This window comes from Cololabis saira, chromosome 10, assembly GCF_033807715.1.
Source record: "Cololabis saira isolate AMF1-May2022 chromosome 10, fColSai1.1, whole genome shotgun sequence".
Classification (NCBI taxonomy): domain Eukaryota; kingdom Metazoa; phylum Chordata; class Actinopteri; order Beloniformes; family Belonidae; genus Cololabis; species Cololabis saira.
Window position 1 is genome coordinate 12,148,654 of NC_084596.1, and position 27,974 is coordinate 12,176,627.

The window sequence follows — 27,974 nt, forward strand, 5'->3', positions numbered from 1 at the left end:
ATTCTTCTCACCATCTTCCTTTTATCCTATGGGACTACTTTATGCACGATCAATTGATATATGGATGAAATATGGAGACCTAAACAAGTTGTTTAAACTAACTGATCATGTTTTAACTCAGTTAAAAATCAAAAATTTTAAAAATATTAATTCAGACTAAAAAAAAAATGTATGGAGTAGCAATACTTTCATTATTTACACCTCAAAACGCACCGTGGATGTATTATTTTTTTAGAAATATATTTTTAACGAATATTCTACATATTCAACCTTTAACTCTGAAAATACATTCGTTAAATTTTGAATAATTTAGGGTATTTTTATTTGGGGGGACAATTCATGTTTTTCAGAAATTGGGGGGGACATGTCCTCCCTGTCCCCCCCCAGGATCTGCACCCATGTCAACATCCCATATTATTAATTTAGCGTGGCAATCAAACTTTGAAAATCGACTGTGCGCATGCGCAGAACCAAAAAGTAGCATTTCTCGGCAGTTGGCAGAAACTGGCAGAACACCGGCCTACTTCACGGCGCGCCCCCGCGAGCTGGGCGCGGCCCCGTCATCCCGGGAGCGAGGCGAGCCCACGGCTGCGCGTTCGCGAGACACCAGGAAATATGGCGGCGCTCATGACTCTCAGTCAGGTAATAACTTCCAATATCCCAGGAAAACTGTCAAATCTTAAAAAGAACAGCTAACAAATGGTAACGACCTCGGTTGTGCGGCGTGACCTCGTCGCTGTGACGCCGTGAGCCGCCGTGAATGTTGGCAGGAGGAAGTTTTCCCTCGCCAGCCCCGGTGTCAGCTGAGATAACAGAGTTAGCTAGTAGTTCTGCTGAAGTTGGAGCTTTAAATGACAGCACAGGATGCAAAACATCTGGATATAAGTTAACTCAACACTTGAATTCGCTGACTGCTGCTATTGAAAGCTGTTGTATTATTTTTATTTTTTTTATTTTATTGCTGCTATTGAAAGCTATTGTATTATTTTAATTTTTTTATTTTATTGTTGCTATTGAAAGCTATTGTATTATTTTTATTTTCATTTTTTTTAATTTATTGCTGCTATTGAAAGCTATTGTATTTTTATTTTTATCTTTTTTATTTTATTGCTGCTATTGAAAGCTATTGACTTATTTTTGTTATTTTATTTATTTATTCTAGTAGTTCTGCTGAAGTTGGAGCTTTAAATGAGAGGACAGGATGCAAAACATCTGTATATAAGTTAACTCAACACTTGAATTCGCTGACTGCTGCTATTGAAAGCTGTTGTATTATTTTCCTGGAACTCTTTTATGAAATGTTTGAGAAACAAGCCTGCTAACTTTACATAATAATATATAACAAGCCACTTAAACGTGATTATCTACCCAGTTTTTTATTTGTTACGTTCAGCTGGAACACATTTGTCTGATTTATTGTATTTCTTTCTTGTCTCCTGGCCAGCTATCAAGTGGAAGTCCATCCTATGAGAGCTACTATAGACAGGTACATTTGTATTTCTCTGTGATTGACTCTCCAGCTGATTATTGTCATCAATGTAAAATACACTAAACTCTTTTTAAACACTCTTCTTAGCTGGATCCAGGAAACACGGGCAAAATATCAGCGGGCGATGCTGCACAGTTTCTTAAGACGTCTGGATTGTCAGACAGTACACTTGGGAAAGTGGGTCCTAAATTCCTCTATGCCTACACACAAGATATCCTCACATATTAACTCAAGATAATCTATATTCTTCTTTTTATTTACGTTTTTTTTAGATTTGGGACTCGGCAGATTCGGATAGAAAAGGCTATTTGGATAAGCGGGTAAGACAGACCGTCCCTGAATTTTCTAGCATTGGTGATGCTGATGTATGCAGAAAAACACCGGACTTGCCCAGCTTTCTTCCTCTTTCTTAGGGTTTCTTCATTGCTCTGAGACTTGTGGCGTCAGCACAGGGAGGACATGATGTCAGCCTTAATAACCTCAACCAACATTTAGCAGCTCCTAAATTTGTAAGCATTAAAATGATTCTTCCAACAGCTGTACATATTATTGTGACAGGAACTGTACTGAATATAGAAAAAAAGAAATTTCAAGTTGCTCGTGTGACATTACGTGTATCAAAAACTGGATAATTTAACTAAAAACAATAATCCACCTTAACACTCTATTTGTTATGTGTTTTACTTTTACAGAGAGATACTAACAGCCCAGCACTGAGCACATTATCAACAGTATCGGACTCTCTTTGGGCAATTAGGGTGAGTCAATACAGACTTTCAAGAATACTTTCTGGGATATGAACAAATTAAGAATTTTACCTAAACTTTCTCTCTCTTCTTTTTCAGCCTGAAGAAAAAGGGAAGTTTGAGGGAATATTTGAGAGTATGTCCCCTGTAAAAGGTCTCCTGTCCGGTGATAAAGTCAGACCCATTTTGATAAACTCCAAGTTACCTATGGATGTGTTAGGAAAGGTGATTTCATTGATTAATACACAACTGCATGTCTTGTTGCTGTAATTTTTTATGTGTGAAATCAACCCAATTTTGAGCTCATTGTTTCTGTAGATTTGGGACCTAAGTGATGTAAACAAAGATGGACACTTGGACAAAGATGAATTCACAGTGGTAAGCTGTGGTCTTTTTTACAACATTAACTGTCTCTTCAGAGTAATTTTGTCACAGTAACACTTACATTTGAAGTAAAAGTAAATTTATTGGAAAATATGTTTTAAATGACAACTTAATGTCCTGCTCTGTAGGCCATGCATCTTGTGTATCGTGCCATGGAGAAGGAGCCTGTGCCAAGCAGCTTACCTGCTTCTCTCATCCCGCCTTCTAAAAGGAAAAAGTCAGCGGTTGCCCTCCCAGGTGCTGTGGCAGTTCTACCTGCTCTGTCCAGTCTTACATCAGCTCCTCTCAAAGAGACCCTACCAAGCACTCCTTTGAGGAGCACCACTCCCCTCAGCACCAGTGCAGTGAATCTTTCTCCAAAACACTCCTTTAAATCCAGCTCAGCGGTGCCGGTATGTGAACTCGCAATGCATATTTTTCTACATATGGGGGGGGTGGATCTTAAAATTAAGATTCCCAGAATATTCTAATTTTTTGAGATGGGATATTTGAGTTTTCTTAAGCTGTAAACCATGATCAGCATTATTAAAATAACAAAAGGCTTGCAATATTTCAGTTGATTTGTAATGAATCCAGAATGTATGACATTTTTGTTTTTTTAATTGCATTACAGAAAATCACAATATTCTAATTTTCTGAGACAGTCCTGTATACATTCAATATACATTATATACATTCAAGCACAATCTATTAGTTAAAACCTTTAATTAGCTTTTACACTTATTTGCTTGTCATAATAATAAAATAAAATTATTTGTAAAGTTGTTAAATTTTGATATGGCATGACCACCCATCAGCAGTTTGGCCATTTAAAATAAATAAAAAGAATACAGTAGTACAAATGCTTATATGTTCTGCTTGTTGCCTTGGGTAGTTTCACATAGATTAAGCTGATTTCGGTTTTATTAAAAAGAAATATATGGTTATAAGGTTATATAAGGTCAAATACAAAAAGAATCCATATCAAACTTTATTTATAGAGCACTTCTTGTAAAATCAAATATACCACAAAGTGCTTAACAGTAGAAACCTAGTCCATCCCACCCATCATAATCCCTATCAATGATAAAACATGATCAAAGATAAAAATAAATTATAACTCTTGAAACCAGACCCAGAACAGTCTTGTAGTAAAAATCTGTATATTTATTCCTCTTGTTCCACATTAAATGGGTATCATAAGATTTCAGTGTGAAGTTCTGGACAAACTGGCATTTCTGTTGCGCCAACTTGTTTTACAGCATTGTTTAGTGTCTTGTGAGGGACAGTGTGTTTCTCTCTACCTTTATATAGCTACAGGGATTTTTCACCCGTGACTTTTTGAGAAACCGGTTTTCTTGAAAGAAGGGAAGTAATTCTTAACACACTCTTAAAACCCTATGACCAAAGAAGTTGTTATATAACATAAATGTGAAATAAGAACATTGCAGTGATTTGCCACCCAGAACACTTTTAAGATAAAAAAGAAGACAGAATTAAATAGGGAAGTGAAAAAATATAATTTTGAAAAATATATGGTCATTTTAAATATTTATTTTTTATTCAATCTTTATTTCAGACTCAGAAATAAAGAGACTTATCACTTGGATAATATGGTTTAAAAGTTTGAAAGAGACATTTGGGTAAAACTAACTGTAATGTTAATCAATTGGTACAATGAAAAGAACCTCCATGAGTATGATTTTCAACATCAGATTTTGGGATTTCATCGTTTTAAGTACATAATATCATGAAAAGATGGATAATTAGCTCATATTTCAGCACAAACATGGGTGAAAACGTAAGTTTCTATGGTTCTGTGAGTCTCTGGATGACTGCCAGTGGCACTTATGCTACTTTTGAAAATTGTTATAATAGAGCACAGTTTGGCAGTCCTTACACAAATAGAAGTTAGAATTCTACATTTTAAGAAACTTATAGATACATAATTGAGTGTGTGTGTGTGTTTAAGAGCCAGAAAAATGCTGAATTTCAGGGTCTATTGCACATTTAAGATGGTCTAAGGCAAAGCGATGTCTGTTTTGTGCCCTGACAGTTTAAAATTTTAAATAATGGATACCGCGTTCTTGATTTAAAGTAGAAAAGGCTCCATTTAACATGTTATTAATGCACTGTTCAAATCTCAGACCGTATGGACTTAAGTTTGCTAATATTTGTCAAGGTATGATTATTGCAGATCATGTCAAACAGGTTTTTAAGCAACATATGTTGTAACGTGAAATAAGTTTAATAGCCCATAATGTCATGACAACAGCGTTATGTGTTGAATTGGAAGGACATCTGGACAGTTAAGTGGACCAGAGAGACGCGGCTGCGGCTCTGGGCCGTGTATTGTCAAGGCTCGCTTTGGCTCTGCTTGGGAGCATGTCTGTGACGCCTGCTAAAACAGTTGCCTCCACTGCTGAAAACGGACAATGCGCCCATTTTTGTTTCAAGTGAATTGGTGGGAGGCGTCTGTGCTTCTGGTGCTAAGAATTAGAGATGCACCGATCAGGATTTTGAGGGCCGATCACCGATCTCCAAAAGCAGTATCTGCTGATACCGATACCTTAGTTTCTGTGTGGAGTTTCTGTGTGGAGTTTGCATGTGCTCCCCGTGCTTGCTCACACAGTCCAAAAACATGCATGCTAGGTTAATTGGTGATTCTAAATTGCCCGTAGGTGTGAGCGTGAGTGTGCATGGTTTGTGTGTTTATATGTGGCCCTGCGATGGACTGGTGACCTGTCCAGGGTGTAACCCCTGCCTCTCACCTGAAATGAGCGGGGATAGACTCCAGCAGACCCCCGTGACCCTGCAAAGGATAAAGCGGGTATAGATAATGGATGGATGGACTTCAATATTGTCGTCTCATGTATACAACACTGACATTGTATTATTAGGTATCAAAATTAGGAGAAAGAGAAAGAGAAAGTATCATGAATTGACTGTTTTATTTCAGGCTGAGGCAATATGTGATATTTCACACTCTAGAGACTCTTGGAGACGACTTGCAAAGAGTAAGTGAGTAAGAGTAAGTGAGTAAGTGTAGCTAACTAGCTTAAGCTTTCCTGTGTTAATAATTATGTACATGTGCAGCAACACAGAAAACAGCAGACATGTCACTCTCTAAAAGTTGATACAAGTCGTAAACTATAAACCTTAGTTTTCCTGTGGAAAGAGGAATTAAATCTTAAAATAAAAATGTATTATGAATTATTAAAGGGGACCTACAATGAAAAACTCATTTTCTCTTGCTTTAACATATATAAAGTGGTCTCCCCTCAGCCTGCCAACTCAGAGAAGGAGGAAAGCAACAAAATTCTGCAGTGTCTGTACAGCCGCCCGGATGAGCCGTCCAGTGTGATGTGACTTCTACGAGCCGTTCAGATTCTGCGCATTTCCGTTGCAACTTTAACAACTATAAAACCGTGTAACTGCATGCGAGCGTCCGACTATTGCGTAGCACTGTGTGACATCGGATGCTCTCTGTCCATCTCCCTCCAGCCAGCTGCCACTTTATTGAGGTTTTTGTAGTGAAATGAGGACGTATCATAGAGATAGCTTCTCATTTCAACTAACTGGATCAGCCGTTCCTCATCCGTGACTGTTTCCTAGAGCGCTTTCAACCGGCTTTCAACGCGAGCGACAGGAAGAGAATAGAAGCTGGGCGTCCATCAAACGTTCAGCTCAAAACGGCGCGCTGCGCTGCGATTATTTGTCCGTTTTGGGTGTTTCTTGTGTGTTGACCCACTTTTAAGAAAAGAAATAATATGAATGTGGCATATAGGATAACCCTTGACTTCCCTTTTCAAATTCAGTTTGATTCAAACAACTTCAATTTATTTATATAGCTTCTATTCTATTACATTGTAAGTTGTAAATTGTCTCAAGGTGCTTCTCAGACATCCTCACCAACCTCCCCGGAGTAAATATTAAAAGGACATAATAGCAAGAAGAAAAGAAAGTCAAGTCGTTAGACCTCTGATCACACTTGTGTCTCAGAGTTCTCGCCCCGATAGTAAGTGTAGTTGGTGCCCAGAAGTCTTTTACTGGCTCCTCGACTTTTGGGGCCTGATATTTGCTCCTCTGGTGACCATAGAGGAAAATGATCCTCTTTTGGTTCCCTCCTTGGCTCGAATCTTGTGGATATTTTGTGAGCACAACATACCAGCAGGCTTTTCCTCTCTGGTTTAGCATGTTTTAAACCGTCTCATTTGTCCATTCGTTATTGACATTACTCATCAGTTGTTCATTACTCATTTTGACATTTATTGAGCTACAAATGTCAATTGATGTTGCATGCAGAATCTTTTCTTATTTACGGAATAAAAACAATTGGGGAACTATTCAATCTGAGTTCATTGAGTCCATTCAGGTCAGACTAGTAATGTGTCTGCAGTTTCGGTTTAGCTGCCTGACGCAGCTCCAAAGATGTTGTTTTGAGAACTGCACGTTATTTTGTCTAAAGAGCACCGAGCTCTGTTGTACTGTCGACTCTGCGTCACTCCTGCATTGAAATTTGAGATGTACGTTTTGACCCTTTTGCATGCACAAGATAATGACATAATTCCCTAATTTGAGCCATATTCCAAAGTATTTATTTTAGAGTGATATTATATTGTTTCAGTCTTATTCAGGTATTGTAGTTACCATGAGCCGTTAAAATGTGTTTATAGAGGTATCAGATTACACCTATAACCCACTGAAATTCAAATTCAAGAGGAGAAAGTACTTCTTGAATAAAAATGTATCATGTCAGTTTCAATGTATTAAATTCTTATTCTTGTATTAGTATATAAATGTACTTTTATATGAATGTACTTCTTTTAATCTTCATGGACTCCAGGAAGACTAGCTGGTGTTTTGCGTCCGCTAATGGGGATCCAAAATAAAAAACAAAACTTTCAGTTAGATATAAACTTTAAATTGTTATTGTATCCTTTATATTATATCTAAACCTAACTAATTTATGTTCCTTTACATAACGTTTTAATATTTTGGGAAACGGCTTTATGCACTAAAAGCTAATTTATCTTCTGTAATTGTAATTTGTGGGCATGGACTTCCTTCTGTAGTTCAGTTGGCAGTTTTCATCAACAAATTAGTTAGCAAATTAATTTCTATTTTTGGTAGATTCTTAATTATGTATAGATGGTTTCCTTATATATTGTTTGCTTAAACATTTCTGCGTTCAAATGAATTAAAACCTCATGTTGTTTAGTTTCTAAGAAGGATGTGTGAATTAAGTGTGTACATCATCTAAAATCACAAACTGTGTTTTGCTCTCTCTCCAGCCAGCGGTGAACTGGGTGGTTCCAGTCACTGACAGAGAGAAATATGACGATCTTTTCTGGAAAACGGACTCTGACAATGATGGCCTCGTCACAGGGAGTGAGGTCATAGAGATTTTCATGCAGTCCACCCTCTCTCAGACCATGCTGGCACAAATATGGTGAGACCACAGCTCTTTAAAATGCAAATGTATTAAACATTTTTTTTTTATAATGATCATTGTCCCAACACTATTTACGTTGGGACCTAGAGAGCTTAGGAAAAGTCCATCACTTTGCACAAACTTTTTCAATTAATAAAGCTATCTTCTACATTTTTAAACAATATATACATGATATTCACACTGAAAGCGTCACACATAGGCGCCCGGCTGCCATTCATTGTCTATGAAAACGGGCGTCGAGAAGCGGCAGGAGCGGCGGCGGACCGGCGGGGGCGGCGGGAGCGTCGCGTCAATTCGAAGTTGAAAAATCGGAACTTTATGCAAATGAGCAGCGGCGACGCCGAGGCGTCGTCCAATCACAGACCGGGATTCCCGAAGCGAGAAGCCTCAATGCAGATTGTACTTTCATGTTCACACAAACGTACACTGATTCACATGCGTACAGGAGCAGAGCTGTGCACTAACAAACTTATTTTATCAGGAATTAATATTTCATCCAGCAAAATGACATTTTTGCTGATTTGACTGCCGTTTTACCTGAACTGATCACGTGAAACATGTATCTGATGGGTGAGGAGCTGGATGGTCCCAACGATTTTATTTGCTACATTGATCCAACGAAAAATAATTAAAACCCGTGCTTATTAATCACAAAACACAGGTTAAACATCATGACCAAATCCGCTCCGACCCAGTGTGTCAGTATCAGCGCAGACAGGCTGCAGCTTCGCCTGAATTATGGTTCTGCGTTAAATCGACGGCGTAGCCGACGACGTAGGGTCGCAGTGCGGTGTGCGTCGCCACGTACCCTCCGCCGTCGGTTCTGTGTTGGTGTGATGCGGAACCATAAATCAGCCTACTAGGCGGATTTATGGTTCACCGGGAGCAAGGGCTCTGGCGGTTGATGTTGATCCGCGGACCAAGCTTGTTAAAGGAGCACCAAACTCACTCTTATCTATGCGGAAATAACGCTAAAATATAAAGAAGGCGTCCCAAAGTGTGATTTATGGTGAAATAGGAAACTGAAGATGTGTACGCTATATATGTAGGCTGTTCCCACTGTTCCCTCCAGTTCTGCAGCGCAGCTTGAAACCCCGCCCACTGCAGGCGTCGACAGTACATGAAGCTTTCAGTGTGAATGCACCAAACAGCGAGATGCTGGCGTCGGGAGATTTTTGACGCTTTCAGTGTGAACGCAGGGTAACGCTGGTCCTCGAGAGCCCCAGCATCTATTATGTTTCCCTGCTTCAACACAACCCTGATAGACACGGCTGTGTGTCGCCAGCAGAGTCGTGTAGCCCTTGATGTCATGCTGATGATGACCATTAATTAGAATCAGGTGTGTTGATGCAGGAAACATGTAAAACATGCTGGATAGGGGCTCTGAGGACCAGGGTAGCCCAACCTGCTTTAGAGAAAACAACTGCAACTGTCTACCAGATTCCACTCTACAGCACCATCTTGTGGACAGTTTGAGCCACTACAGTTTATCTACAAGTAAAACAAGTTTGGAACTGGTTTAAAGTGCACCACGCCAAGACCACATACATGGGACAGCTGGGCAAAATTACATTTCAAGTGATATTTAATTTATGTGCATTTCAGATATTTCTCAGAAATGGATAATGTATTTAATCTTTCTTCCTTTCCACAGGGGGCTCGCTGACACAAAACAGACAGGAAAGCTAACCCGCGAGCAGTTCTCTCTGGCCATGCATCTAATCCAACAGAAGATTACTAAAGACATAGATCCTCCCTCTAGTCTCACCCCAGACATGATCCCCCCATCAGAAAGGACGGCAGCATCAGCTTTGAGCTTTGTGAGTCCTGCTCTTCTCTTCCAACAACCTTTGTCCTTGAATGTCTTTCTTTCTTTCCTTCAAAAGTCAAATGTGTCACTGGCAGTTCCACTTTGAAAAATTGTTTCTCTGCTGCTATTTGCTTCTTAATGGTGAGCTCTGCTTTCTTGCCTTGTAGCTCTCCCAATCAAGACTGTTTTTATGCTTCTGCTTTTTTGAGCTTTTTTCTATCCTGTTTAACAGAACTATTTGGGGCTTCTCAATTCTATGAGGCCAGAACTTGCTTCAACAACTAATATGCGCAGAGTGAGTAGTTATGTCTTCTGTCACAAGGTGGCGCTGTTGTTCTTTGGTGATAGGTGTCGGTTTGACACATACAGTGAGAACAGAAACATAAAGCTGTATTTGACAAGTACTCCACCTGTCTTAACAGCTGTTTCTTACTTAATTTCACATGGGTTTTTTTTGCATTTAGCATTTTTTTGCATTTAAAAAAAGTGTTGTCTCTTGTTTCAGTGTAAATAAATAAGTAAATATGGTATTCAAAGATCAAAGTTTAAAAAATAAAAAACTTGCACTTACTTACTTACTTACTTACTTACTTACTTACTTACTTACTTAATTTCACATGGTTTTTTTTTGCATTTTGCATTTTTTTGCATTTAAAAAAAGTGTTGTCTCTTGTTTCAGTGTAAATAAATAAGTAAATATGGTATTCAAAGTTTAAAAAAGAAAAAACTTGCACGAGCTGAACATTCTTTGTCTATGTTCTTTAATTAAACAAGATATTTTTAGGCAACTTTTGGGGATTTTGGGGGGTTTTTTTTGGGGCTCTGTAATTTGTGCAAGGCCTGCTGAGAAATGTTCCATGAAGACATGTTTTACTGTAGTGTCAAATTCTTTTGCATTGTCTGGTCAGCATGCATTTCTTGTCATTCATGCATTGTCTGCCTCTTTTGCTCCCCCCTCAGCTGTGCAGTGCATTTGTATTTCCTTCCTGTGTTTTGTTTTTCATAGAAACAACATCAGTGGGCTCCTCTTTCTCCCTGATTACGTCTCCTTTGCCTTGCCTAATTCTATCTGAATGTCTTAAGAACAGCTTCAGCTGTGTCTGTTTTGTCCATTATTTAGTTTTTTCCCAGCTGTATAGTCATTCTTGTTGTCTCTTCCCAAATCTCCTGTCACCCTCATAGACTTGTGTAGCTATCCTTTTTCTTTCCCCTCTTTCAAGTATCTGTCTCAATGTCTCTGGCCTCAGGACAGCACCAGCTCCACGGGGTCGGCAGAGCTGATGGGCATCAAAGAGCTGGATGACCTCAGCCAGGAAATAGCTCAGCTGCAGAGGTGAGCCCCTGCAGCCCGAGTAGCAGAAGGACAGTGTTGTTTCTCTTCCTCTGAGAAGAATGAGGGGAGGTTACGGTGAAGTGATATCGAGACTCACATCTTCGTAACTTTTTAAACCACAACAGTAGAAATGAAAATCATCAAATGGTGTATGGCTTTCACTTCAGTTTTAGGTGCTACGCATTCCTAAATGCTTTTTGACAAAGACATATTTCAATCAAATGTAATCTCCCCGCCCTTTTCCTCTTTGATGGTGTTCACCTGCAGAGAGAAATTCATCCTGGAACAAGAAATTAAGGAAAAGGAGGAAGCCATAAGAGACAAAAATGATGATGTTCAGGTGAGGCTGAGCCAAAACAATTTCAAATCAACTGTTTTAAGGTCAAACATCATTGACATAACGCAATGCACATCTATCTTAGCACCTGGATTTACCAAATGTATTTGGTCATAGTGACAAATCAAGATTGCACAAAACTGTTGAGAAGGAATGATGGCTAACAGATGGACTCTGTGTGTGTATGTGTGTGTTTTCGACTGTCAGGACATGCAGAATGACTTGGACAGGGAGAGCAGCGGCCTGCAGGACCTGGAGTCTCAGAAGCAGGATGCCCAGGAACGGCTGGGGGAGATGGACCAACAACGCTCCAAGCTAGAGGGAATGCTCAACGATGTGAAGCAAAAGTGCCAGGAGGAATCGCAGCAGGTGAAAGAAGTGACCTGTTATAGCAACACATGCATATGTTGCACAAGACATGTTAAACTGTTTGATGCAGTATAACAATTGTCATTTGATTTTGGTGCAATCCCTTTATTTTTATTTATTTAGGATCCCCATTAGCTGTTACACTTGGCAACAGCTATTCTTCCTTGGGTCCTCAAAATATCATACAAAATACATACAAAAACATTGAATTAAAAATAAAAATACAAATACAAATATTGCAAGAGAGAACAATTCATTACAGCATAAAAAAAGTTAAAAGTTAAATTACAATATTTTCATTGTGTATAAGAAAGTCCTTCAGTCGTTGCTTAAACTGCCTTTTATCGTTAATTTCTGTAATACATGCTGGCAAAGAGTTCCAGAAAGTCATTGCCCTGTACATGACTGTGTTCCTCCTTTTATCCTAATTGATCATGCTTTAGTAGGCATCAGATCAGTGTATATTTGAAATTGAGTTAAGTTGATTGCTCTTGCAAAGCAATTCAAGTCAAATATATGTCCAAGTTAAAACAAAGTCTGGGGGGTTTTTGGCACAAAAACTTGAAATGTAATTCCTACGTTCACTTGAAGCTATACAAACTAATGTGATTGTGAGCTATAAACTCTCTATATACAAGATAATATTCCAACATGGGTAAAACTAAATGTTTTTGTTGTAGATTTCATCCCTGCAGAGCCAGATCCGCTCTCAGGAGACTGACGTCCGTAGCCAGGAAGATGAACTGAGCCGGACCAAAGCAGATCTGAGCCGGCTGCAGGAGGAGGAGGCCCAGCTGGAGCAGAGCTTGCTCTCTGGTCGTGTCCAGCTGGACAGCATCGTTAAATCGCTCAAAACCACCCAGGAGGAGATCAACCAGGTCAGTTCTTACCGAGAAGCAACAGATGTCCTGACGATGTTGGAGCACTTTGGGATATTGAAGATCGGGTTGTAAATACAGTGACTGCATGTTTATATTGTTTCCATGGGTTTTGAACTTGCATTGTACTTGTATAACCGTCTCACTTTTAGATGGAGTTGTCGTACTTTTTTTCACCACCATACTTAGTACGGTTTGAGTTGTATAACGTACAAAAAGAAAATGTTATGGTTGCTTTTACGTTACATTGTGCTTGCTAAGAATGTGTTGTACTGTATTTTTTGCTTTGAAAATCAAAGTAGTTTGCATACAAGTTTCTGCCAAGTGAGAAATTAAACAGTTAACAGAATAAATCTTATTTAAACAAGACAATAAAAGCCAATGACTTTATGATTATACAATATATTATTGAATCAGACATGTTGTAGATTCAGTGTTTTGTGTTTCTAGGCTCGCAGTAAGCTATCAATAATCCAGGACAACCAAAAGGAAATGACCAAGAACATAGACGTGTACAACAACGCTTTGAGCGACATCAGCAGGGGAAACTTGAGCAACCTGCCAGACTTAAGTGAAGGATTCACCGAGAAGGAGAATGGCGGTTTCAGAAGTGTGGTGAGAAACACAAAAATATGTATCTGCGTCGGATTGTTTTGTTTTCCTTCACTAATTTAGCTCCAAATTGAAACATCTTAATCTATTCTGCAGGTTAATTGACTTTTGTATGGTGGCTTGATGTTCAAAAACATTTTCACCAGAGACAGTAGGGCCTTACATGCTGGCTATTCATTCCCCTCTTTGGCCGGTCCGGGTGCCTGTATGTAAGAGTCGCTTTCCAGAAAGATGTAAAATCTGATCACTTCCTTTTTCCCACCTTCTGATGTAGACGAAAAGGCGTAAAAAAGGAGAGACTGGTTGTGTAATTAAGGGCCACCCCCCCATTCCCTGACCGAGTGAGAAGTGTGAAAATTGAGCAACTTTCTGATCATGTAGATGTCCCGACCATAGATGTAGGGAACAGAGGACCTGCACTTCGCTGCAGGGATGAGCAGTGCTTGTGGTTAAAACTCGCTCACGAATGAAATAGTGCCTCATGAAGAATACCTAGGGCTGTGTGATTAATCGATTTTAAATCTAAATCGGATTTATTAATCAAGACGATGTTAAAAAAAGGAAAATAGGAAAATCGATTTTCCTTTTTTGCAGCTGGCTGCATTACAGACAGAGCTCGTCTAGTCATCTTTGTTTGGTCAAGAAAATTGTAAATGTTGTCACTTTACTAAACTCAAGGAGGATTTACAGTAGCACTTCCTTCCCAATAGGGAAATTTGTTTGCTATTTTTCTTAAAAAATAAAGATAAAATATTTGAAACAATTTATTCCATTGTCTTTTGTAGTTTTACCAAAAAAATCTAAATCGAAAATCAGGTTTTCAGAGAAAAAAATCTGGATTTTATTTTTGTCCAAAATCGCCCAGCCCTAGACCCAGACACTAACAGCTGAAGGAGCCGCAACGCTTTTATTTACTGTGCTGTACGTGAAGCTGAATTTGTCTAGTTACAATGTTCAAACCTTCCCGGTCAGCTTCTCCACACATCAGTGCGCCGCGCACACACACACACACACACACACACACACTCTCATGTGCATGCACGCTTACACAAGCTCAGCCACTTAAAAGGACATGACACTCTTATCATGTGAAGAAAGTTGACAGTGTATTCTCCTCCACTATGGTTTAAAAAAAAAAAGAAAAGAAAGAAAGATCGATTTCCTGTGAATGCAATGGACGCAACATGCACACAAAGTCGAGTTGCTCTTTATTTCCGGGATGCCAGTTTCGTGTATGAAAGGACACACGTTTGGGGGATTTTTCTCTCTTGCTTGGGTCAGTATGTAAAGGCCAGTGGAGTAAAATTGGTAGCCAACTTTTACGTAAATGTTACAGAACGCCAGTATGCAAGTTCCTAGTGTTAGACGATTTACTGAAGCTGTAGAAATGAGGAAAAACAAACCATTTTTGAAAACATCTCATAAGATATGAATGAAATTTATGACATCTTTTGGTAAATGTTTGTTGCTATATTTTATTATTATTATTATTATTATTATTATTATTAGTATTTAGTATTATTATTATCTTCATTGTTATTATATTTTTCTTGTTTTTGTGTGTAGGCAGTACAGTGTAGTGTAGGAAGGAAGTGAAACATTCTTCCTATGCTATGTTTTTATCTCCAAGTTGTCTTCTGGGTATTTCCTGGTTAATAGAGAGAAGGACCTCATGCCACACATGTCATCTGTCTTCTGTACTTTTCAGCAACAAAAAAGTGCCTATTTGTTGATAAATATGCACAGGATGTTGTTGATTGATGTTGATGTCTGGGTTTGTTCATCAGGATGAGTCCTTCAAGTCAAAGATAGCCATGTTTAACAAAAGCGGCGCTAAGGAACCTCAAGCAGACCCCTTCCAGACAGAGGACCCCTTCAAGTCTGACCTTTTCAAAGGTTCGAATTCTTTGTTCTTATTGTTATTATTGATCTGAGTATCACTTTGACAATGGAAGCTATTCCCTGCTGTGTCAGCTGTTGCTTTCTGGTGACCGCCACTGCTAATTTTGTGTCACTGGGAATGAACATTTCTTGTAAAAAGGATGTAGATGATGGCTTTTTTTTTTTTTTTTTTTTTCATAGATCCATTTGGAGATCCTTTCAAAGAAAGCGATCCCTTCAAAGGAACCTCCTCTGAAGACTTTTTTAAGGGGAATGACAAGTCAGACTTGTTTGGATCTGCAGACCCTTTTAGTAGAAAACCTACCCCGCCAGTCAAGGTATGAAACTGTTGTTTCTGCATTCATTTAAGGTGCTAATCACTATTGCTTTTCAAGCAGTGTGGTTTTTGAGTAGACAAAAAGAGCCTTGTTGAAGTTCACACGTTTTTTTTTGTTTTGTTTTACTATATAGTTAAATGCTAACAGAAAAGAGCTCTGTTCTGTTTTCACTTCTGACGGTAGCATCATTTGAGTTATTCATTCATCTCACTCTAGTATTTGTGGTTTTATTTGTTTTTTTTACTCCTTTCAGCCAAGTGCCTTAAGCGGTGGTGACCCCTTCACATCAAACAGCTCAAAACCAACAGATTCAGGTACAAAGCTATATCACCCAGTGTCATTTCATTTAGGTATTTTTGTCTGGATGATCTTAGGTATTACCAGAGGTGTCAAAAGTATTCACATTCATTACTCAGGTACAAGTATAGATGCTAGAGTTTAAAAATACTCCTGTAGAAGTTGAAGTATCAACTCAAGTTTTTTACTCAAGTAAAAGTATAAAAGTACTGGTTTCAAAACTACTTAAAGTGTAAAAGTAAAAGTAATGTAAGGGGGAAAAAAAGCAATTAAGGACAAAAGCCATTGAAAATGAATGCATCTTAGTATAATGCAAATATATTAAAGAACCATATATGTGTACTATTGAGCATTAACATGTGTTTCAGAGAGCAGGAGATATGATGACTAGTTGCCTATAAGTATTGTAATGGTGCAAAAAGTCAAACTTCAGAGGCATGTTATCATTTATCCTAACCTTTATTGGAATGTACATCCAAGTTTAGTTGCAGGAATCTGAGGGAACGGATGTAAGAACAAAACTGGACAAGAACATCTGAAACAACCACAACCAAATTCACTCTATCCGGATGGAGCAATTTAACTGGATAGTTTTTTTTAAAGGCCGAAATGAAATAGAGTAACGAGGCTGTTTTTAAAATGTAAGGAGTAAAAAGTACAGATAATTGCGTGAAAATGTAAGGAGTAAAAGTAAAAAGTCGTCTGAAAAATAATTACTCCAGTGAAGTATAGATAACCAAAATTTGTACTTAAGTAAGGTAACGAAGTATTTGTACTTCGTTACTTGACACCTCTGGGTATTACTTACCTGAAGTAGTCTATGTTTGTGTCACAACATTTTCATGATAATCTCGTTCTGGTAACATCAACTTTAATCAGTTCACACACTTTTTTTTTGTCAGCCAGTGTGGCCTTAATCATTTTTCTCGAGGTAGGAAGGAAGGTGTGACGATTTGGCACTGGATTGACATGTATGATGAAATATTGCCACATCACTGTGTTAAACTAAAAGCTTAAACACATGGTAATCTCTGTACATATAAGAGTAGATTTTCCACACAGATTTCCCAGAATATGACTCTATTAATGGACATATGAACATGAGAGAAGGTTGTTATTATGAAACCCATCTCAAAGACTCATTCTAAACTATTCTGGGTGACGTGTTGGATTTAGATTTTATTTTTGGGGAGGGGGCACTGGGGCAAACAATTTTTACTCGCTGTGGCTTCAATTTTTCCTGTGGTTCGAGGCTATTTTTAGTGTCGTACCTAAGCATTTAACTACTGGCCAACTAAAAATACTCCCCCTACTCTGGAAAAACAGGAGGCGTCCAGGAGCCAAACATAACAGAAACTCTGTGACTGCTGGTCCTCCACTACTAGAATACACTGCCACTCATTTAACCAGTTCGCTCCTGCGTCTGTCCCGTCTCTATATCTGCTGCGATTGAACTGCCGTGCCTCATTTGCTACGGAAGTTGTTTTAAGTTGGTGGCTGCTGCTATTCGATGCGCTGTCATACTGCACATACTTAAGAAGAACACAGACCTGACTGTAGACCTGAGCAAGGTTACTGGGCATAAATGAAAACAGCTTACTGCATGTGAATGGGCTCTTTTGTGGTTAGACAACAAACATATTTATATACTGGAGCAGAGTTTTGTTTTTTTCACTCAAAGCTTGCTTTTTTTATTTATTTTTGTAATTATTATTATCAAACAGTGTGCCAATGCACCTAAAAACAATCCAAGCACAGTTCTGTTTAACAGTGGACCGACTGACGTCTCTAATAAGTTGGTGGTTGACGCATGCGTCAGTTTGAACAAAACCTCAGTTTTTCAGGTCTTTTGCAAAATGTCATGGAAAATAAAACGGTCATGCCACATTCTCTTGTCTGAAAATAACATAGAAACCTTTTTCAGAAAAACCTCGATGCAGAGACAGGTTTGAACATGTGCTTCGGGGCTTAACTTCGTTAGGCTTTCCTGCTAATTCTATGTATTTCAATCCTCTCTTGTCACAGACATGTTTGGGAAAGTTGACCCTTTTGGAAGCAAGTCCTTTGGAGGCAAGGGAGGTGGATTTGCTGACTTTAGTCAGATGTCAAAGGTAAGTTATATATGGCTACATATAGATTTATAGCCACTTATAGCCATTTTTTTTATTCTGAATGACACGTGCACTTCAGACTCAGTCCACTTGGCCAGAGAAGTGTGATTCCTTCCTCTGTTTTTTTTTTTGTGTGTGTAACATAAACTTATTTACCGTAGATGACCATTTAGTATTTAGATGACCGGGCGTTTAATATGCTAAATCCACTTGGACCCCAGGCGTTTATAAGAACCAGGCGGGTATTTGCACCAGGCTACAATTTATTTTTGCAATGAGCAGCACCAGACCATTACTTACAAAGAACATATGAGATCACCATAGTACCACTGGAACTAAAATTGTACACACTGTACACAACACCTCACGACGAGCTCCCGATCACGAATCGTGAGGTCGCAAGAAAATCAAGCGTGTTTGAAATCCTGGTCGCTCCTGGTGAAGGCATCACAGTTGAAGCAGCTGCGACCCGATTTGACTCATCCTTTCACAGAGAGCATGCACAATCTCTGATGTTACGTCAAAAACTATTATTTGTAGTTTAAGTTTTGCAAATTCACATTACAAATCATGTTTTAATAGCAAAAAAAAGAGCGCATTTCCACGTACGGTCGCCGCGTACCCTACGCCGTAGGCTCTGCGTTGTTGTAACGCGGAACCATAAATCAGCCTTCAGTGTGTGCGCTGTCTGCGGAACTCTTTTTTTCTCTTCTCACTTTGCTGGGACGCCGGGTTCCTGACACAACTTTTGCGGTACGCGTTCTTTGTTGTGTCTAAAAATGATTCGCAGTGCACACACCCAATCAGAAACGGTACAGATATTTTGGGATTTTAATATATAAATAAATAAAATTATAAATAATAAAGAATCCCCATAACTGATGAACTGGAGTTGATCAGAGCTGATCAGAGCAGTATGAACGATATATATATACATATATATATATATATATATATATATGTATATACTGTACACAATACAATGCAAATACAGTGTTATTACCAGGTTATTACCGGTAGTCGCCCGGGCGTTTAATTGGACCGGCGTTTATTATGCTAAATGGGCTCGGACCCCGGCGGCTATTACAGCACAGGCGCGTATTTGCGCGCGGGCGACTATTTGGTCATCTACGGTATGTAATATCAAGTTCATGCTGGTATTTCTTGCCAAAAACGTTTAACCCTTCTAAAGGGATAAACGGGAAGGTTAGGGAAGGGTCATGGGCGTTTACCCAACCAGTCCGCATGTGTTTTGTGGACTTGGAGAGGGCATTTGACCGTGCCCCTGTGGGGGGTTCTCCAGGAGTATGGGGTGCTGGAAGCCCTTTATACGTGCCTTCCGGTCCCTCTACATCCAGTATCCGATCCTGGTCCGCTTTGTCGGCTGTAAGCCGGACTTGTTTCCCGTGGGGGAAATCTGCTTTTTGCAGATGACATGGTTCTGTTGGCTTTATCAGGCCAAGACCTTCAACTCTCACTTGAGTGGTTCACAGCCAAATGTGAAGCAGCTGGGATGAGAGTCAACACCTCTAAATCCAAGACCACGACCATCCGATGGAAAAGGGGTGAAGTGCCCTCTCTGGGTGGGGAATCAGATACACCAAAAGTGTTGAAGTATCTCAGGGTCTTCTTCACGAGTGAGTAGGGGTGTAACAATATATCGTGCCACAAAATTTCGCGATACAAAAACGTCACAATACGTGTCGTGGAGATGACAAACTGTATCGCGATATTGGGTTATTAATATTAATCTATTGTGTTGACTAGTAACGCGCATCCGACCCGCGGACCAAATTCCTACTACGCTCAGAAGAAACTAGTACCGTTTTGCGGTCCCGATCACGGGACTCTAGCGAGGTTTTGAGCTCTGAACTTTTAAGTCTGGTGTAGAGTTAAGTCTTACCTTATTAAATTAAATCTTTTTGGGGTCGTAAGTAGGATAAACACGGAGACGACTTCTGCTGAGTTCCAGTGTACTTTAATGTCCCTCAACAGTGTAGGATTTTAGAACATCAACACAGCACCTAGTGCCGTACTGTGGCGTATCACTCCGCCCAATCTAAAACAGACTAATCACTAGATAAACTGACTAGTGTCATTAAAGTTTTACATCAGGATATAAAGAATATATTTATAAAATAATGAACCCTGAATTACCAAAATAACCTTAACAAAAATAAATCTCTTCTTACACTTATAAGGTGAGCATGAATCAATCTTTTTTATGATGTAAAATTGTATGTATTTATTTACTTTTATTTATTTATTGAATTTTAGTTGTTAAATTTCTGGAAAAGAAAAAAGTCAAATCATACATGAGAGAAACTATTCAGTTTGTGGCAAAATATTTGTACTTGTATGAAACTGAAGATGCATAATGCAAACCTTACATTTACTTTTAGTTCAGTTTGTGGAAAATGGTTGGCCTGGCTTTCTCTTTAAAACTTAAACAGTTATAAAGCATCACAAACTGGAACAATAGGGCAAATGCACAGCATTATTTTGTATTTTGTGTCTTTCAAATAAAAGACAATTTTTTCCAATCATATGTTCCTCATGCAAGGTTGTTAAAAAAATACTGCTATAATATCGTATCGTTATCGTGACCTCAATATCGTGTATCGTACCGTATCGTGAGATTAGTGTATCGTTACACCCCTAGTAGTGAGGGGAGAATGGAAGGGGGAGATTGATAGGCGGGAAGGTGTGGTAAAAGATGAATATCTTGATTTACCAGTCAATTTACATCCTACCCTCACCTACGGTCACGAGTTCTGGGTAGTGACTGAAAGAACGGGATACAGGCGGCAGAACCGAGCTTCCTCCTGGTCATCCAGGAGATCTGAGAGTAGAGCCGCTGCTGCTCCTCATTGAGAGGAGCCAGATGAGGAGGCTGGGGAGTCTGGCGAGGACGACGTCTCCCGGGCACGTCCGTCCAAGACACCCCGGGGAAGATCCAGGACATGCTGGAGGGACTGTGTCTCCCAGCTGGCCGGAGAACTCCCTGGGATCACCCAGATGATGATGGATAGATGCATGAACCTTTTTTGTGATTATGTGGGTGGTGCAGATGTGTCAAATTTGATACTTCTTGTATTATTATTATCTGAAGGATTATTTAAACAGCTCCACTAACATTTGCTAAGCTGGCTGGAGCCATATTTAGTTTGACATTTTGATCACAAAATACAACCCTTTACCATGGAAATGCCAAAATGTTTTGCGTAAAGTTAGATTAATGCAACATAATTCAAATGTCATTTGATAATCATGTAAAAAAAAAAAAAAAAAATGTGATCTTTAGTGCTGGCCAAAATAAATGTGGTAATAATTCCTCACTTTGCTGTCTTTGCTCAGAGTTATGCTGGGCTCATTATTTTGTATGGCAGTTAACATATTTTAATTTTTTCTTCCTCCTGTAAACAGAAATTGGACAATCCTGTACTCCCATCGAAGAAAAATGTTCCTAATCGGCCCGCACCTCCCTATGGTAATCCCCGATTTTGTTTTTAAGTGTGTCAGGGACTTTTGGTATTTATTGATGTTATATGAATGATATTGATTTCAACTGCTTTCATCATGTCTGAGTCACTACATCAGCGACTAAGTGTGCAGATATTTGGCAGCTATCTACTTCTTGCCAGTCCTTTTGCGGTAATGATGAAAAATCGTCAGTCCTTGAGGTTAAATACACTACAGGTTGTGTATTCTCTAGACCACTTTATAATTAGTTAGTTAGTTAGTTAGTTAGTTAGTTAGTTTTATTTTGGTCCATTAGTCAATCAAAACATGCACCACAGTAAAGCTGGATATATAAATAAATGAACCAAAAAAGGTGTAGACTGAAGCCGTAGCTTATATGATGCCTACTAGGGCTGTTCGATTTTGCCCAAAAATAAAATTAAAATAAATTAAAAATAAAAAAAAAATTTCTCTCAAAATCCGATTTTCGATTACGATTATTTTGTGAATTGACAAAAGGCAAAGAAATGATTTCAAATATGCTGTTTTTTTATTGAACATTTGCCCCATTGGGCTTTAAGTGCAAACTTTGCTCTTATTAAACCAAAAATGAATGAATAAAGTGCAAAACTCTGTAAAATAAGTTGAAAAAAAGTTTTAAAAAATATAATAAAATATAAAGTTTTATCTCTGAAAAAAAAATCAACAAATCAGCACTTGCAAACATACAGTAAGTTATATTTCCAATTAAATAAAACAAGACATTTTCTAATTAAACTAAACTGGGTCTTTGCATGCTAAATAATAATGCAACCCATGAAGGAGGTAGAGGTGTGTAATGTCAGTCATTACATTTGCTATTCACATTTGCAAGTTTTTTGCAAGGAACACGAGCCGGTCTACCGGTGGCATGTTACAACGCCCCCTCCTACACTAAATTGAGGTATTGAGAGGTATTTCCATCAATCATTAATATGGTATCAATCATTAATATGTGTGCAGACAAGGTTAAAAAAAAAAAAAAGTGAAAAATCGATTTTCACGTTTTAACATCGTTCTAATTACATAATCGCGATTACGATTTAAAATCAATTAATCGAACAGCCCTAATGCCTACCCTTTTTTACAATACATCACATCACAACAAATCAATAATAATCGGTTACAAAATATGGTTTATAATGCCATGAAAGATAATGTTACACAGTTGGTTGTTTTTTTTGGTACATTTCAATTGGATTTTGAGTGTTCTCGCCAATAAAGGTATTTTTATGCCTTTAGTATTAAAAAAAAAAAAAACAACTTCCTCAATGAGCTATGAGATGGTACAGATAATAATTTCTTCTTTTAATGCTGTAAACAGGAAAGCTGTTGGTAGAGATATCATGGTTCGTTTCTCACAGCTTGACGTGATCCTGTTGATATTAATAAAACTGGATTTTAAATGCCACCTAGTAATGCCAGTGCATGTTATATGTGTCTACTCGGTGATGAGACTGAGAACCATATTCTATTCCTGTATGCATTTAGCCTCACGTTCATTTTGCTCTCTGTGTGCATGTGAAGTAAAACAACACCTACGTACTATTCCCAGGCCATGCCCTTCCGCTGTTACCTTGCACTTATTTTTTTCAGCAGAGGCCACAGCCTGAGAAAGTTGGTGTTCCCCTTTGCTTTTACCACACAGAACAGGGTAGAGATGAGTCGCTGCAGTTTGCCAGCAAGCTTGAACTTGAGATGAGCCTCATGTAAAGGGGAAGTGAGAAGCCCACTGTTATTGGTACGGGCTGCTCTGAAGCTTTCCATCTGAGAGGCCGTTACACTAACACTAACTAATACTGTTTCGATAAAGGGGTGTCATTCAAAGATAAACATGCATTCATTTTGTAGCTGTATTTCTTTGGTGTAGAGACAGAAGTATGCTAAAACAAAAAAATAATGGATAAAATTACTTAATAATAGATGATATTTCTAAGCTTGGAGGTTCAAAAGATAATTGTAACTTTACTTTATTTATTTCTCAGGACAATGCACATTGATGAACATATATACATATGTAAGTGTGTCAGATTGTAGCACAAGACTAGTTTCCATCTGTAGTCCAATATAGGCAGGTAAGGTGTTAAAAGCAGAAAAGGTAAAAATGCAATAAGAAAAAGAAAACAGAAACAAAGACAAGTACAATTAGTAAAATGAGAATGATAAAAAAAAAAAGTTAGTAGGTAGGAGGAGGCCCAAACACACATTAGGTGTGTGTACACATTTGTGGACCTCTGAGCCACATTTTTATCTGGTTTTTAAAAGTTGTTAAAGAGGGGCATTCCCTTATGTGTACAGGTATAGAATTCCATAACGTACTACCCTTTATGGATAGTGCGTTATGGCTAAAAGCAGTTTAAACTAGATTAAAAAAAAAAGAAAAAAGCATCAGCAGCTGACGGTAGACATGGTTGGGTACATCTCTTACAATAATGTGTTCCAAAAAAGCAACGCTATGCATGTTTTACCTTTAATGCATCAGTAAGCATTATTCAAAGAATGTGGTTAACACCATTTGTGGACCATTGTAAGTTTCTCATGTATGACTGCGCTGTGTGCTGTAAGCTCAAAGCTCAAAGCTTGTTACCTTCCTTTTTTTAAATTTACAGCATCACATGTTATCCTTTTTAATGTATGAGCTTATTTTCACAAGGGGTTTCTAGCTTTCAGCATCTGAAGTGACGATGCTTTTATTGTGCCATGTCTTTGGTTTTTATTCATTTAAATGTCTATCTTCTCCAGTAGGTGCGCTCAATTTGAATGCACCAGAGCCGACCCAGAGTGTTTGCTCTACAGCAGCCAGTAACAGCTCTTTTGTTACAACACACTCGAGTAAAGCATCCAAAGAATATCCTGTGGGTTTTTCAGATTTTGGCTCTGTAAGTGTAGTCTGTAAATAGTTTTTTTTTTTTTTCCCTGTTGTTGTCATTGGGTGGAGAATCTTCGTCTGCATGAGCTGCTGATCTCACGATCTCACTCTTCAGACTACGCAGTCGATACCTCAGGGGCTATCCCTGTGCCACTGGGCCTCATTCTGTTAATGTGCCTCGTATAAGCGAGCTTTTAAAGGTCCAAGATGTTTACTGGCTGTTGACAAACAACTGACATCTCTCATCTTTGAGCTTTCCAAGGAAATTCCATGTTTGCATGAGTGTCTTGCACAGTTGCAGTGTCGTCCTTCTGAGGTTTCCGTTGTCCTCATGGCAAAGGGGCTTGCATGCTTGTTGTCGTCTTTTGCTTCAGATTTGACTTCAAATATAAACGGAGGGCTGTATTCATGCAAATTCATCTATCAGGTAGTGAACTTGCCTGCTCAGGCATTGCTAGAGGAGCATTTTTCCAAGCCATGACGTGCAAGCTTTAGACTTATTTTCCATAAAGCATGTTATGCCTCCAAGCAGAGCGCGAGAAAATAAGTGTCTTTGTCTGTCATCTCCCACATCCGTATTATGTTGCATATCTTAATGGCCAAGCATGTGCTCAGGTGGTGAAGTGACGCATGGCAGCTTTATGAAATGTCATGAATTTCTGTTATCCCTCATGCTAGCATGGTTTTTGTGAAAGGGATTTTTTTATTTTTCTTAATTCAAGCTCTGTATTTTAACTTTTGTTTTTTTGCTAGGATCTGAGAATGTCAAGGTAAGACTGCTTAAGAGTGTGGTGGTCAATCCTTTGCATGTGTAAAACCTGTCTGCACCGCTTAATCTGAGTATTGTGATTCATGACCACAATCATTTTTCTAAACATCCTCAGTTGCTTTGATCAAAGTCCACAGTATGAGAAATATGAATTTTTTTTTTCTGGCAAAAGTCCAGGACTGTGCTTTAAAGCCTATTTCTGTGACGTCCTAGTGAAATCTAAATGTCTAAAGATTTTGTTTTCATTTGCCTACAACAGGGGTCGGCAACCCAAAATGTTGAAAGAGCCATATTAGACCAAAAACACAAAAAACAAATATGTCTGGAGCCGCAAAAAATGAAAAGTCTTGTATAAGCCTTAGAATGAAGGCAAACACATGCTGCATGTTTCTATATTAGATATAACTGGGGGAAGATTTTTTTTTTCATTATGCACTTCGAGAAAAAAGTCTATGTTGAGAAAAAGTCGAAATGTTGAGAAAAAAGTCAAAATGTCGAGGAAATAGTAAAGATTTCGTGAAAAAAGTTGAAATGTTCAGAAAAAAGTAGAAATGTTGATAAAAAAGTTGAAATGTCAAGGAAATAGTAAAAATTTCGTGAAAAAAGTTGAAATGTTGAGAAAAAAGTCAAAATTTCGAGAAAAAAATTGAAATGTCGAGATTAATGTTGAAGTACAATCTCAAGAAAAAAGTCGAAATGTCGAGATTAAAAAGGAAAGGAAAAAGGAAAAAAAGAAAAAAAGGAAAAAAAGAGAAAAAAGGGAAAGGAAGAAAGAAAGGAAAAAAAGGTCAAACATTTTTGAAAAAGCTCCAGGGAGCCACTAGGGCGGCGCTAAAGAGCCGCATGCGGCTCTAGAGCCGCGGGTTGCCGACCCCTGGCCTACAGTATATATATATTTTTTAATTTATTGCTTTTTTCAGATCATTTCACATATCTAATTTATTTTTTTGACATCTTGCCTAATAAGAAAAAAATGATTTTATCTTAAATTGTCCATGGATTTATCTGCGTCTTTCTTGTCTTTTTGTTTTCCTCTCTCCTTATCTAATATGTGTTTCCCTGCTGTAGTTTGGAAGTGAGAACCAGCAGCTGGAATGGGCCAAGCGGGAGAGTGAGCGAGAGGAGCAGGAGAGACTGAGGAGGCTGAGGATTCAGGAGCAGCAGGATCTGGAGCTGGCCATCGCGCTCAGCAAGGCTGACATGCCCAACACTTGATCGGGCATGCCCCACCCCAGCTTTCTCGTCTTCCTTCCTCTGACTTTGAGTCTTTCTTCTTCAGGCTTAAGACATCGACACCGACTGGCCCGAAGTCACTAGCAGACCCTGTTGCCACTTTGTATGAAACCAGTGTTCCCTCAGTTATGATTGGACCTTTTGTCAAACGACTGCAAATTCTGCAGCCAGTCGGGGTTCGTTTGTCCACCGCTATATTGTATCTATGAACAAGGGGAATTCGGGACCTCCTTATTTAAGCATGGCTTCACCCTGGTAAAAGATAGCAAATCTGCAGGGTACTTGACTGCAACCTCATCTAGCTCCATATCCTGTTACGACTCACTAGCCTCCACGAGTATTTTACAGTTTAATTTCTGTATAAAAGCAATGCATCTGTGGTATATGAAGTAAAAAACACTCTTGAACTTGTTTTATTTAACCTTTCATTACTCATTCATATTGAAAATCAAACAATACATGCTAACCACTCTGAGCTTTTTATGATTCAGGCCAATACGGATGTTTAAAGACTTTTGTGAAGGCCTAACTGTAAATATTGTTACATGACAACTTTATGTACGAGCCTTGGATCATCCTTTAAAACTATTGCTGTCATCAAAACTTGAGCTTAGTGATCAGATCAAGGCAAGATAAAGAGTCCTAATTAAATTGTAACATGTGTTTCTAGTTATTTATGTCTTCATGTCAACTATTTATGGCATTTAAAGTGCATGAGTCCAAGAACTATGGGGAAATAATCAAAGTCATTGAGACTTTAGTGATAATCATTGAGTCCTTCTTTTCATGTGAACAAATTCGTCCACCTGGAGTGCTGTTCATCACCAGCTGGTGTTTGTCAGACGGCTTCATCATTGGTTGCCTTGTTGTGACATCTAGAAAACACTCCCATCGAAACTTAAAGCCTCTATGAAATGGAAAAGTGTAAACATGGATTGTTTATACTGGTGCTATACTCATCCTTCTACTTCTATTCATCACACTACATGAGATGCGGTGCGATGATGCATTAGCAGCTTTTCGCTTTCCTCTCAGCAACACAGCCGTCAGCCATCGGATGGTTTTTATTCTGGCTTTGTGCTTTCTGGTCATAGCTATCTGATGTGGAGAACATTTCTTCAAATGCCTTAAAATGTTGTGTGCTCTTGTCATTTTACAACACTAACAAGGTTTTATTTACACCATGTATGAACTGTATACTGTACTCCATAATGGACATTTACAGAATGACAGCGCCTTATTTATCAACATTCTTAATATGGAATATTGCACAGTATGTTTGCATTTATAGTAAAGAAAAGCCTCAAGTTCTGTTGTGCTCAAAACTGCAAGAACTTTGAACTGAATAAAAGTGACTTAAAACATTCCTGGAGGAAGGTAAGTTGTGGTGTCTTTAATATCCACATCCAGATAAAGAAGGCAGTGGGAATTTGATTGAAAATTAAGGCCTTTGTGGCACAATAAAGAATCCATGATATACATTTGGGTGTTTTAACAGTTGCAGCACTGTATGGAATCATTTTTGTCACATGTTCTTGAACTCTGCGTTGAAAAGGCACGTAAATGATGCGTGTGCCCTTCTG

General features: G+C 38.6%; 1 protein-coding gene across 4 annotated transcripts; it reads left to right on the forward strand.

Annotated features, from left to right (window-relative positions):
* The first annotated feature begins 527 nt into the window (after positions 1-527).
* Positions 528-27,860, forward strand: LOC133452427 (epidermal growth factor receptor substrate 15-like 1). Of its 4 annotated transcripts, none has more exons than XM_061731713.1 (24): positions 528-642; positions 1,445-1,486; positions 1,577-1,666; positions 1,762-1,809; positions 1,903-1,998; positions 2,182-2,247; positions 2,335-2,460; positions 2,554-2,613; positions 2,748-3,011; positions 7,893-8,050; positions 9,708-9,873; positions 10,096-10,158; positions 11,111-11,196; positions 11,464-11,536; positions 11,741-11,902; positions 12,583-12,780; positions 13,231-13,395; positions 15,180-15,288; positions 15,475-15,611; positions 15,865-15,925; positions 17,934-18,019; positions 21,446-21,509; positions 24,263-24,399; positions 26,227-27,860. In XM_061731713.1, the coding sequence occupies exons 1-24, from the start codon at positions 616-618 to the stop codon at positions 26,371-26,373; spliced, it is 2,631 nt and encodes an 876-aa protein (XP_061587697.1). In that variant the 5' UTR covers positions 528-615; the 3' UTR covers positions 26,374-27,860. The 4 variants fall into 4 exon arrangements, with proteins under 4 accessions (XP_061587697.1, XP_061587699.1, XP_061587698.1 ...); XM_061731715.1 differs by lacking the exon at positions 24,263-24,399 and adding an exon at positions 25,143-25,159; XM_061731714.1 differs by lacking the exon at positions 10,096-10,158.
* Positions 27,861-27,974: the final 114 nt, after the last annotated feature.